Raw genomic sequence first — 12,253 nt, forward strand, 5'->3', positions numbered from 1 at the left:
TTGTGCAAAACAAAGAGGTGGATGAGAAGATGAAGGTTAAGTGACTGGCCCAAGGTCACACAGCCTGGTCAGACTACATCTGGAGGCTTGTGTTTACAGCATCACACTTTAGGAAGGCCTGAAGAGTGGAAACCTGGAGAGCTTCCAGGGAGGGTGGCCAAGACAGTAGAGGACTTCAAGATGAGGGCATAGACCTAACTGGGGATGGCAGTGGCCTGGAAAAGGCTCAGCAAGCACAGGAGAGATGAACCTGAAACACTGTCACATGGAAAGTAGAATAACCTTGTCCAGTGTGGCCTCAACTAGCTCAAGCTCTATCTGAAACAAGAATCCCTTCCCTTGATACCGTTCCTGACAACTGATTTTTCAGGCTCTCCAGCAGCTGCCTCGACTTCTCCCGGCTGCCCCTGCACACATCCCACAATCATTTCCTGGTTTCCATAAAACAGCTTATTCTTTAGATTTTTGAAGTTGAGCAAAGGTCACTGGTAGCCTCCAGAGAGATGAGCTGGGGCCCAGCGGGTCCCCGGCCCAAGAGACTCCACATGACCCATTTGGCCTGGCTGTCTTCCTATGGCAGATGTTATCATGGGGACTCTTTCAGAAACATCTCAACCATATGGCTGTTTGGTATTGACAACCCAGAAGGAAAGTCCATTATTGGCCCACATCCATAATCAACACAGAGTTATGAGTCACCCTTTGCCGGGGCTCTCTCCGCCCCAGCTTCAGTCTCTTCACAAAAGGGTCACTTGATAATGCACTTCCGAGCGTGCGTGTGTACACGTGCAGTGACCAGATGCTTCTCTGAAGCCAAGAGGAAGCCAACAGACTATAGCAGGAAGGGCTCAAGTTAAGACACAAAAGACAATCAGAAAGCGGCAGGGTGCAGACAGCAGCGGGAGAAATGCTGGCTCTGAATGTTGGCTCAAACTCCAGCTCAGGGTCTTCACCTGTAAAATGAGGATTAGGATTCTGGTGAGATGCATACCCTAGGGCTGTGGTAAGGGGAGTGGCTGTGATTGTTAGGTGGCTTAACTGCTGTGCCTCAGTTTCCTCACCTGTACAGGGGGGATAATAACAGCACCAGGGGTGAGGATCAGATAAGCACATACTGGTAAAGCTCTTCTACTAATACTAGCTACTAACAGCACAGCCGGGTGGCTAGAGAGTTGTCCTCTAAACCAGCAAGAGTGGGATTCAGGTCCTGCCTCTGACACAGATTGGTAACCCTCAGAAAATCTCTGGGAAGATCTCTAAGACCCCAAGTAATAGAGATGGTGCCAACTTGCACTGGGAGAGGGAATGCCTCCTTTGAGAGTTCCCTGGACCAGTGAGAGGGTGGGCCCTCTGCTTATCTAGTGAAGCCACCCCGCTACCTGAAGGGAGGGGGGATGGATGGAGAAGTTCACCAAGGGAATCCTGGAATTCCACATCCAATGTTCCACCCTCAAAAGCAAGAGCACATAATAATAAACGTCAGAATGCATGCAACAAACTCAATGTCATTTGAAGAGCATTTATTAAGCACCTAATCTAGGCAAAGCAACTCAAGAGAACCAAAGCCATTTCTAAATCTGAGAAAGAGCGGCCCAATTCCTCCAGTCCAGCTGCAATCCTGAGCCAGAAAGTGGCCCACAAATTTCTCCATGTCCCCTGATCCTAGGAGCCCTGCTCTGAGAGGGTTCAGGCACATCTCTGGGTAAGGCCTCTGACGTTCTTTCTGCAGTGTTAGTTCTATGAAAGATTTTCACTTAAAGAATTAAAAGCAAATCTGAAGGTGAGATACTGGTATACATGTTCAGTTTGATATGCTTTCCAAGGAAAAAGTCAACACGTGTTCAGTCCAACATGCTTTCCAAGGAAAAAGTCAACACTTCTGTGTTTTTGAACCATATGGTTTATTATCATGCTCTTAAAAAAGGCAAACTGCATTTACATAATCACTCAAGGAGTGTCCTGTAGTCCAGTCATGATTTGCTAGAACAGATTTTTCTCAACCAACTTGTTTAGAGAGAGATTTCATTATCTACCTTCTATATATCTCTAAAGTCTAATAGCCAGGCATTCAAATAAAGCATGAGGTTTGGCCACTTCAGGCCACCGCTCATTAGAAGCCCCAGCATGGGGGCTTCAGAGACCAACGCTGAAGGTCTTCAAGGGAGAGCTGAAACATTCAGATAAGTACGATCAGGGAAGAGGGGGGCGTTGGCGGGCGCCTGCAGGCTTCCCCCTGGCATACAGTAAAGGGAAGACAGATGGGTGAGTTCTGAGAGCACCAGGGCTATCTAAACACGGGGGGACGTCGCGAAGCCGGCAGTAATTGAGTTTCAGTTACCTGCAGGGTGGTGGAATAAGGGAGAAGCACTACCAGCCCAACAGGAGAAAGGAGTTGAGAGGCCTCCTTGGCAAACCCACAATAAGCCCCATCACCCTCCTGGCCTAGTTTTGTGATCACAAACATGGTGCTTCGAGGGCCCTGGGGCGCCATTGATGCTTTCAGACAGCGGCACTTGTTATGGATAATGATGCCGGGGCCCATCCCCTGTCGTTCTTCGTGCCCTCCTTCTGAATGGAATGGCACTTGGAGAAGGCCAACGGCGGCCGGGTCTCCCCATCACCCAAATTCAAAGAAGCCTTTGAAAAGAGGGAAGTGGCCAGCCTTCGGTGGGCGCAGCGCCGCTCCCCAGGGCGTGGACGACTACGAAGGTCACTTTTTGTAAGTCTGCACCAGCATGTTGACTGGGAGCGAGCAGCTCTTGACCTGAGCTCGAATTTCAGCTCGGTGCTTTAATGTAAAGACCAGGGCTCTCACTGTCCGCCGATACGGTCCATTAATGAGACGGGAGCAGAGATGAAAAGCTTCACGCTCGATATTTTCAACCAGTGGGTGATCCATCTAAAAAAAACACAGCAAAATTATCACATGAGGACCTTTGGTTTCATAAGGATTAAAAGCGGTAGAGACTAGAGCTTGGGGGCTCAGAGGCCTTCATTAATCAACTTAAATTCAAGGGAATCTACTTCCTGTCACAAGAGAAACAGGAAGAGCGAATTAATTCCACCCTGGCAATTAAGGAACAAGGCCGTGTGCCATGTGACAGAGACCTCATTCACAACCCCAGCTGGGCGGTAATATTGGCCATTATAACAGGAAACTTGCCTGAACTAAGTACCTGGTCCTGAGGCCTGTTACTCACAGCTCAGGAAACTACAAAGGACAAGAAATCAGGATCATACTGTGTATTCTAATCAGGACATCAATGTCATTAGGCCACAGGACCAGGGGTATGGGGGGCGGGGTTTGAAATAAACCAGTGCTGACCTGGGAGGCCTGGAGGGTACAGGGCACCCACAAAAGCCGTGACTGAGCCCAAGGGGGGGGCCCGCTGCTAATCATAACAACAATCCTATTTCTAGAGTCCTCTCATATTTGCAAAGTGATTCCTCACAAGAAGCCCGAGAGATACTGCGGTGTTACTGTTACTGTATTTCAGGTAAGGAAACCGAGGCTCTGAGGGTGACTTCAGTCACTCCGCATGAGGCCTTCTCTTCTGCTTGGGGTGTTCCTGCCTGGGACCTCCAGGCTCCATACCAGCAGCCTCGCCCCCTCCCAGCACCTGATCATGCGCTGTCTTCCTTTGTTAGAATGGAGGCTTGTGGAGGCCAGAGAATGGCCTTCTGGCTTCTTTCTGTATCCCTGGGGCTTAGCACAGTGCCTGGCTCACCATAAGCACTTGTATCCACGCTCTATCTGTCATCTATCTGCCTGTCTGTCTATAAACAGTTAACTAACATATAAACTAAGTCCCAGGCCCTGTGCTAAGCCCTGGGAAACAAAAAAGGCAAAAGACAGTCCTTGACCTCGAAGAGCATATAATCTAATGGAGAAGAGGACATGTATACAGCTATGAACAAATAACCTAGAGACAGGATAAATAGATGATAATCAATAGAGGGAAGGCATTGGTGTCAAGGGGGAATTAGGAAGGTTTCCCGTTAAAGGAATGGGACTTGAAGGAAGCCAGAAGGCAGAGATGAACCCCAGGCACTGGGGACAGTCGGTGAGGTGAAAATGCCTGGAGTCAGGAGACTAGGGGTCATGTATGAAGCTCTCTCTCTTCCCCTTCTCTCTGTCTGTGTGTCCCCTCCTACTCCCTTCCTCCCTCTTCCCCTTTCTCCTTTCCTTTCATCTATCTATCCATCCATTCATCCATCCATCCACCCACCCAACCATCCATCAGAATGAGCCACTCAATCTTGACCTCAGGTTCAGTGTTCTTTCTAGGACTTCACACACATGACTCCCTCCCTCTTGGGGGTTTTTATTTTGAATGGTTTTTTTTGGGGGGGGGTGCCACAAGGAAGGCAGTGCCACTTTTCATTATACCAGGCCACAGTCTGTTGTTCTATAAGAACAGAGGGAATTAGGCCTATTTTTTTACACCAAATCACAATGATATAATTTTTTAGATAGACATGATTTACTGTTTAATATTTTGCAGGGGGAAAAGTATCACCACCACAGAAAACTGATCACAGAATCTGTATTATCACTGCAGGGAACACCTGAGTTTTCGGAAAACTCTACTGTGCATGTTAATGCAAACAAGAATCTTTTGGTCCTAAAACTCAGCCTACTTTAGAAACATTAGGTCTACCTGTTGCCAGTGCAAGGCAGGATCCCCACATGCCAAGTGCTGCTAAATCAACGCCCCATCCCTTCCCAACCATTCCAGAAGCTGGACTGGCTAGGGCAGGGGAAGTCTGGGCTACAGCCTGCCTGGCACAAGCCAGCACGGCCCCTGCATGGTCTAGCCTTGCCCTCTGTTCTCCCTAAGGGGCTGAGACGCTCCTGGTTCAGCCAGGACTGGGGCTGCCCCAGAGCTGGCTTACGGGAGCACTGTCCCTGACTATGATTCATTCTAGGTCTGGACTGCAGATCTCAATCTGATTCTCCAGACTGGGAATGTTCCAGACCTGGGCCAGACCTCCTCTGGCTGTTCCAAACCAATCCCCCTGTTCTGATGCCATCTGGACCAGCTGACAAGGGCAGCCCCAGCACTAAACAGTGGCAGGGGAAAGGTACCACTCAGCCTGGCGCTCATACAGCAGTGGTCACCAGAAAATACCTTTTCAGAAGTTCATGTGACCATCCAGGAGGTCGGAGCTCAAGTCCTGAAGGACATTTATGAGTCACGTGCCTCATGAGCACAACAGAACAACGATCCTGGGGGTCCTGGAGCTGCCTCCCTCCCCCCGTGCCTGGTGAGATGAGTGTGCTGTGAAGAAACTGAGAGCCAGGAGCCAGGCTGGCAGGAAAAAGTGTGCTCACAAAGTGAAAGCACATGGAGCACACAGTGGTCACCAAGGAAGAGGCATGTGTGAGTGTGTGCACACATGTGAACTGTGGCTCACAGGAGACTCTGAGCTGACCTCTAGTCAGTGTCTAATGACGGTGAGCCAAAAATGTATAGGAAACATCTTGGGAATTCAGGTAAATGAACGGGGGAAATGGGATGTGCTTTGTAAACAAGATCTAGAGGCATAAAAATGTTCGTTACAGCCCCTCCTCCCTGACGCCATTCTCCTCTCCCTCCCGCCAAGTGCTCAGGGCTCACGCTGTCCTCATCATGCCCACCCCACTCGTACAGGCCTTCTCCTTGACACTTGGCATGTCAACACTTCTGTTTGGCCTCTTCTTGTTTGGGACCTTTAAGAGGACTTTGCAATTTCCCAGCACTTAGCACAGCACCTGACACACGGTCAGCACTTAGTGTATACTTCTTCACTTATCGAAGGCATTCAGGCCCACTGTTCTTTCTCCTGTTTAATCTTTGGCCCTGCTCATTGTCCATTTGTACAATCTGCCATAGACATACATACTAATGGGCAAGCTCCATAGGTTGTACATCTAACTGCACATCACAAACTGGACAACAGCAATTTTTCATCCATCTGGTCTTTGCTATGTGGACAGTCAGACCAAATACTTCTGAAGAGTCACGGCTCGTTTCCAGGAGGCTCTAATATGTTCTGGGGCTAGATGCCACTAACACAATGTCCTCCACGAATAGGAGCATCTGGAGAACCTCCCCATCCAATGAGAATTTCTGTCCATCAAGATGCCCCTCCACCCACAGTGTCTGTTTTAGACCTTGTTTGATGTTTCTGATCAGAGGGTCGCTGAGGAGGCGTGCTTCTGTTCTGTTCCGTTCTTTCAAAGCATCTTGAATGATTCTGATGTGTGGAAAACACCTTGTTGAAGAAACAGTCTTGACGGCAGCACCTGGTTCCAATCAAACGCTTTTACAAAATCAACAAACAGGAAGTACAACGGGATCTTGTCATCTCTTTATCTTCAGTCAACTGTGCGACAGCAAACCCGTGGTCCATCGTAGAACCGGCTTGCTTCCTACCAAAACCGTCATCCAGAATGCTCTTGATCCTTGACTGGTGGCTCTCGAGAGGCGACTCTCACAAAGATTCTGTGTGGCTGGGAGAGGAGGCATGGGGGTCAGGAGTCACCGATGCTCTCTTGATCCCTATCTTTTTTATTAATAACATCTAAATTTGTTCCCCCTTATTTCTGGTGTCTTTCCCCTTGCACATACCAACACCCTCACAAATGTATTCTAGATACACTCTAGATACACTAAGCTAAATGTGGTTGGGTGGCACAGCAGACAGAGCACTGGGCCTGGAATCAGGAAGACTCAAATCCGGCCTCAGACACGTGTGACCCTGGGCAAGTCACTTAACCCCATATGCCTCAGTCAGACATGACTGAAATGACTGAACCAAACATATTTGTCAGTGCATCATCTCCCTCAGGAGGTAAATCATCTCTTTCATTTGCAATCATGTCTGACTCTTCACGACCCCATTTGTGGTTTTCTTGGTAAAGATCCCGGAGTGGTTTGCCATCTCCTTCTCCGGCTCATCTGACAGATGAGGAAACTGAGGCACAATTGAAACAACTGAATAATAACAACAAGCCAAGTCCTTTTCCTTTGCTTTTTTTTTTTTAAGTATCATTCCTACCCCTATTAAGTAGGTCTGTGACTGGAATGTTGAAGTCCAAGTGTGGTAGTTCTCTATCACTTCTAACCTGGCTCCACTCCTGATTCTCTGGACTTTTACCCTCCCTCCCCTGACACACACACACACACACACACACACACACACACACACACACACACGAGCTTTCTTTTACACATTGTCTTCTCCCATTAGAATATAAACTCCAAGAGGGTAAGGACTCTTTCTTCTCACACTTAGTACAGTGCCTGGCATAAAATAAACACTTAATAAATGCTTCATCTATCTGTCCTTGATGGCAAAACCAGCTTGTTATAAAACATCTCTGCAAATCTTTTCCATCTCTCTTCTGGTTGTAGTCTTCCTTTCATTTTTTCCTCAGTGCCTTTAGGATGACTTTGCTTTCTTTAGGCTGGTTCTATCCTCCACAGACACCCTCTCGTTTATGAAGCAATGCTACTTACGATCATCCAGCATCGCTTTTCCAAGGAGTTTTATAAACAAGCTTACGTTCTAAACCAGTGCTGCCTTTGGCAGCCATCTCTCCTCTTTTGGTGATTAAGTTAAGGGTTTGCTGACAAAGGAGCTTTTGAGGCCCTTCGTTTTGGCAATTGGTTTCTATCAGTTAAACTTTTCTATAAAATCATTGGTGTCAACATCACTTCTGCCATCCATCACCCAATCTTCATTGTCAATGGCTTCATCAAATAGTTTGAGTTGTTTCGATAATATACACCACGTTTTTCTCATTCTTTTTTTCTAGTTACTGGTTCTAATTCCTCTTCTGAAAAACCAGAGATCTAGACATACACAGATATGTGACTCAAAGATGATTCCCACACCAGTAACGAGTCTTTTCTTATCTATTAAAATATAACCAATTTCACTTTTTTTGTAGCATTATTTGTTGGTCGCCATATCCAGTGCTTTCTGATTCTTTTCTTAAAGAAAGCATTCATAATATAAAGGTGGAAGGCTTCTTTGTGTCTACAAGTCTTTGACCTTCCTTCTTCCTGATTAATGCTTTCTCATATATTTTGTGCCATCTTCAAATCTGCAATGAAGTCACTTCACATTGATTTAATTTGGAGAATCTTATCCAGTTCTTCATAGAATTTCTCTACCTCTTCATCCTGCGCAGCTGAAGTTGGCTCATAAGTTCCAACTAGTGATCTTTCTGCAAAGGTTTACCACAAGTATTGCAACATGAAGTGACCAAATGTCAACTACAGGGTTTCTTGTTGCCTCCAAGTACAGGATGAAGGCCAGTCCTCCAACACCTTCCCCTTCAGGGATGACCTATGGGCCATCCTTCCACTCACTTACAACTTTCTTCTTTATTTCAGTTTTGATCATGCTTAGAATGTTAAGATTGATATGCTTCGGCTCCTGTCAGAGAACGTCCACCTTCCAGGTCTCTAGACAAGGCTCAGCCAAATTCAAGTGAGGACCTGAGATGGCCTAAATACCTGTGTCTGGCTGTTCTGACTCCATCATTGCCAAAGCAGAAGTGGGCTCCACAGGAATGGGCATCTTCTACAGCATGTCTGTGGGGGCACAAGTGACTATGGCCAAAGAACGTATTGCCATGTGGCTGGCCTCCTGGTACTGACGGGCCTCTCTGTATTTGGCCAGGCTGGTTCTCAGAAAGCAGACCCATCTCTGCAGCATGGCAGAACCTGGCAGAGCTGTTAGATGCCACAAGGGGGCATCAGAGGAGGACTTGGTGGAAGCTGTTTTAACAAGATACCTTAAATTTGAGAATTTGGACTACAAAGATGAAAATATATATACCCTGTATATATAATATGAACATTATAAAAATACATGAATGAAAATACATACACAAGTTGAAAATAAAAACGTGTGTATGTGTGCATGTATGAGTGTGTGTGCGTGCGTGTGCATGCATATGTGAGTGTATGTATGAGTGTGCATGCATGTGCATATGTATGTGTGAGTGTGTATATGAGGGTGTTTGTGCATGTGCGTGTGCGGGCGTGTGCGTGTGCATGTGTGTGTGTGGTAGTACGGTGAAACAACAAGCAACAGACCTGGGTTTCCATGCCCAGCTTAGCCACTGACTCCTTGGCAGGCAATTCTTTGCTGTACCTCAGTTCCTTCACATATAAAATGAGGTGGTTAGACAGGATGGTCTCAAAGACCCCTTCTCACTTGGGATAACTAATACACCAGTGCTTGGCTACAATATGAAAGTGAAACATTCTAATTCTAAGCCCTGAGGCACCCCTATTTGTGGCTAGGACTGTGCTGACTGCATCAAGCTCATGGATCCCACATCTCGGAAGAGATCAAACACCCCCCAAAAGGGCTGAGTTGAGCTATCCACTCAAGGTCAAACCTGGGAGACAAAGAATGCTTACTGCCCATTTGGTAAGGAGCTGCAACAGGCCAGCCTATAGCCCTCGTCTACCAGGAAGCACTGTGGCTGTCTTGACAGACACTGCCAATGGGGGATAAGCTGGATCCAAAATTAAATAGGAGGAAAAGGAGGAAAATGAGCTAGACTGCCTCTGGGAACTGGAATTTTCTTTTAACAATGACAGCATCATAGATTTTAGAGCTGGACAGGGCCTCGAAGGCCATCTAGTATTAACTCGCTCATGTTACAGAGAAAGAACTGAGACCCAAGGAAATCAAATGATGTGCTCAAAGTCATGCAGAATCCAGCATTTGAACTCAGGCCCTCAGACTCCAAATCACACACCTTCCCCACTGTACTACTCTGCTTCATGGTCCTAGCAGGTTCCTTGAACAAAGGTCATCTTTTTTAATCCCCACATTACACAAGTATTACACAGCGACAAGTCAAAAGGAACACTTCAGCCTTTGCAGATGGCCCCTGAGGGTGTGAGCAGGTCACGACACATTACAAACAAGGATTGCCAAGGACAGACATAGGTTTTTTGACTGACTAGATGACAAAACCACTGTCATGCCTGGAGAACACAAGGGAAGGAGGACAGCCTGTGGCAAATGTACGGAGACAAGGACAAGAGCCATCTGAGGGGCGAGGATGGACAGGTCTCCAGCTGCACTGCTGGAGGTAGCATCCCATCAATGAAAACACAGATCCATCTGAATAGGCCTTTCTACACCAAGATAGCGTGTCCTGGGGCTTGGGGACACAGACCCAAACAAGCTCCTAGGAGGAGGAAAAGAGCAATGTTCCAAGAAGCAGGAGACCCAGATTCAAGCTTTGCCTCGGCTAGGTGCGAGGCCCGAGACCTCAGGAAAGCCACTGCCGAGAGCCTAGGTCTTCATTCAATTCAATTTAATTCAACAATCATTCATTAAGCAACTACCATGGGCCCCAAAGACAAAAGAGTCTCTGCCCTAGGGAGAGAGGGGGCAAAGGAGACAACATGAGAGGATCGCAGCAGACGATTTCTGAAGTGCCCTCCAGCTACCACACCTCCTCTTCCGCCATCCTCTCTTCTAAGGGACCCTCTAATTCCACGCTTCTCTCAAAGCGGATTTCCCATCGCTAGTGACCGGTGGAACGTGTTTATGAGGAGGCCGGTCCAAGTTAAGGCGTAGTGTGTGGCTGTGGAACAAAGCAGAGCTGGCAGGCCCAGGTGGGGACGGTCCCTCTGACCCTGGTCTCATTAGCACATCCGCTAACCAGCCACGCTGTTTCTTAACGCTGACAATACAGGCTCACTTTTAGAACCACATTCATTTTTTTTTTTTGAATGATCACAGGAGCGAGGTGGGAAGGCGAGTGGATAATGAGGAAGGGGAAGTAAGAGAATGACCCGGCAGGAGACTTTCATATGAGGAAAGATCTAATAGATGCAAGAGAATAAAGGAGAGAAAATAAAGAAAGAGAAAGCCAGGGCCGTGAAGATGGGTTTTCTATTCATCTCTTCCACAATTCTGAGAACAAGGAAGCTGTCAGTGACATGGAAAAGGAACAAATTTATATTAATAAGGGATGTACTTTTTGGTCACATGTATATTAACCTGTGGCAATCACAGCAACAGGATCTACAGAGATGAGCCACGTAGAAACGCTCCTCATGACACGAAGAAACAGCATCTGTGAGAATCCTGGACCAAATCAAAAGAGAAAGGCTTTGCGGTGCTTGGCTGAGAACTGATCCCAGGGGGCTGTGCTCCTGCCTGATTAATTACCTTTATGGAGATCTGGAGTCTGATTCAAATGGCTTCCACACCGGCTACTGTCGGAGACCCAGTGCAGGACTGGCAGGCCCACTGATTCATGCCAATGTAGAAACGTTGCAGATGAGAATAGACGGTTTGAGCTGTTAGCGTTACACTAAAGTGTTTGTGTCTGTATTCTGTGACATATGAAACCGAGGAAAATACAATCAAATGCTCTTTAGGCAAGGGAAACAGATTGAGTCTGTTTTCCTTCTCACCGAGGATCAGCCTAAGATTCAGACTTTCAATTTTTTTTTTAATTTGGAATTTAATTTGGAAACTAACCCATTCAGTTCTGCTGAATATGATCTTTTTCCCTGATTAAACTGGAAAGTGTGAACGAATGTATCACTTTTTAAACTTTGCTTTGTAACACTTGAGTGCCGAGCACTTGATGTGCCATTTAAAGGATAATTAATGGATAAAGTAAAAGGATAATTATTATGGAGTTTAATATAGCAGGCAAACTGCTCATTAATCCTTACAGCAAGACTGTGTTATAATCATTTACTTAAAAAGATACCACAGGGAGCTGATATTTACCACCACATTAACTATATATTATTCACCCCTACTGTACATTTCTCTAATCAATTTTGATTTATTGCAAAAATACACTTTGTTTAAAATACCAAACAAGTCTTGTCAGCTAATCGATATCCCGGAAAATTAGACAGACACCAAACCTCCAAGTCCTACACGTGTCCCGATATCCTGTGGAACACTTAGCCCATGATGAGGACTCAAGAGAACCATGGAACTTTGGAGCTGGGAGGGCCTTGCAGAGCATCGACTCCTGAGCCCTCAGGTTGGGGGCTCAAGGTCATTGAGGATGTGCCATGCAGCAGAACTGGAAGCTCTAGGCAGGGTCCAGATTTCTCTCAATCAAGCCACTGCTGCCATCTGAAGAAATGCCAATACCTGCCACTGGGGTGAACCTCACAAAATCTACCCCAAAGTCATCACAGACTCCATGGCGAGAAAGGAGCCCCACCTCGTTCTGCATCGCTCTTAGCAATGGGTA

At 46.7% G+C, this 12,253-nt stretch overlaps 1 protein-coding gene across 1 annotated transcript in view; it reads right to left on the reverse strand.

The window, feature by feature from the left end:
* Positions 1-1,882: 1,882 nt before the first annotated feature.
* The window catches only part of TCEANC2 (transcription elongation factor A N-terminal and central domain containing 2), a 28,648-nt gene continuing 18,277 nt past the window's right edge, over positions 1,883-12,253 (reverse strand). Inside the window, exon 5 of the mRNA XM_036756187.1 lies at positions 1,883-2,899. Within this exon, the coding sequence (XP_036612082.1) occupies positions 2,711-2,899 (189 nt within the window). The 3' untranslated portion in view covers positions 1,883-2,710. The remainder of the gene's footprint in view (positions 2,900-12,253) is intronic.

Source organism: Trichosurus vulpecula, chromosome 4 (assembly GCF_011100635.1).
Source record: "Trichosurus vulpecula isolate mTriVul1 chromosome 4, mTriVul1.pri, whole genome shotgun sequence".
Taxonomy (NCBI): domain Eukaryota; kingdom Metazoa; phylum Chordata; class Mammalia; order Diprotodontia; family Phalangeridae; genus Trichosurus; species Trichosurus vulpecula.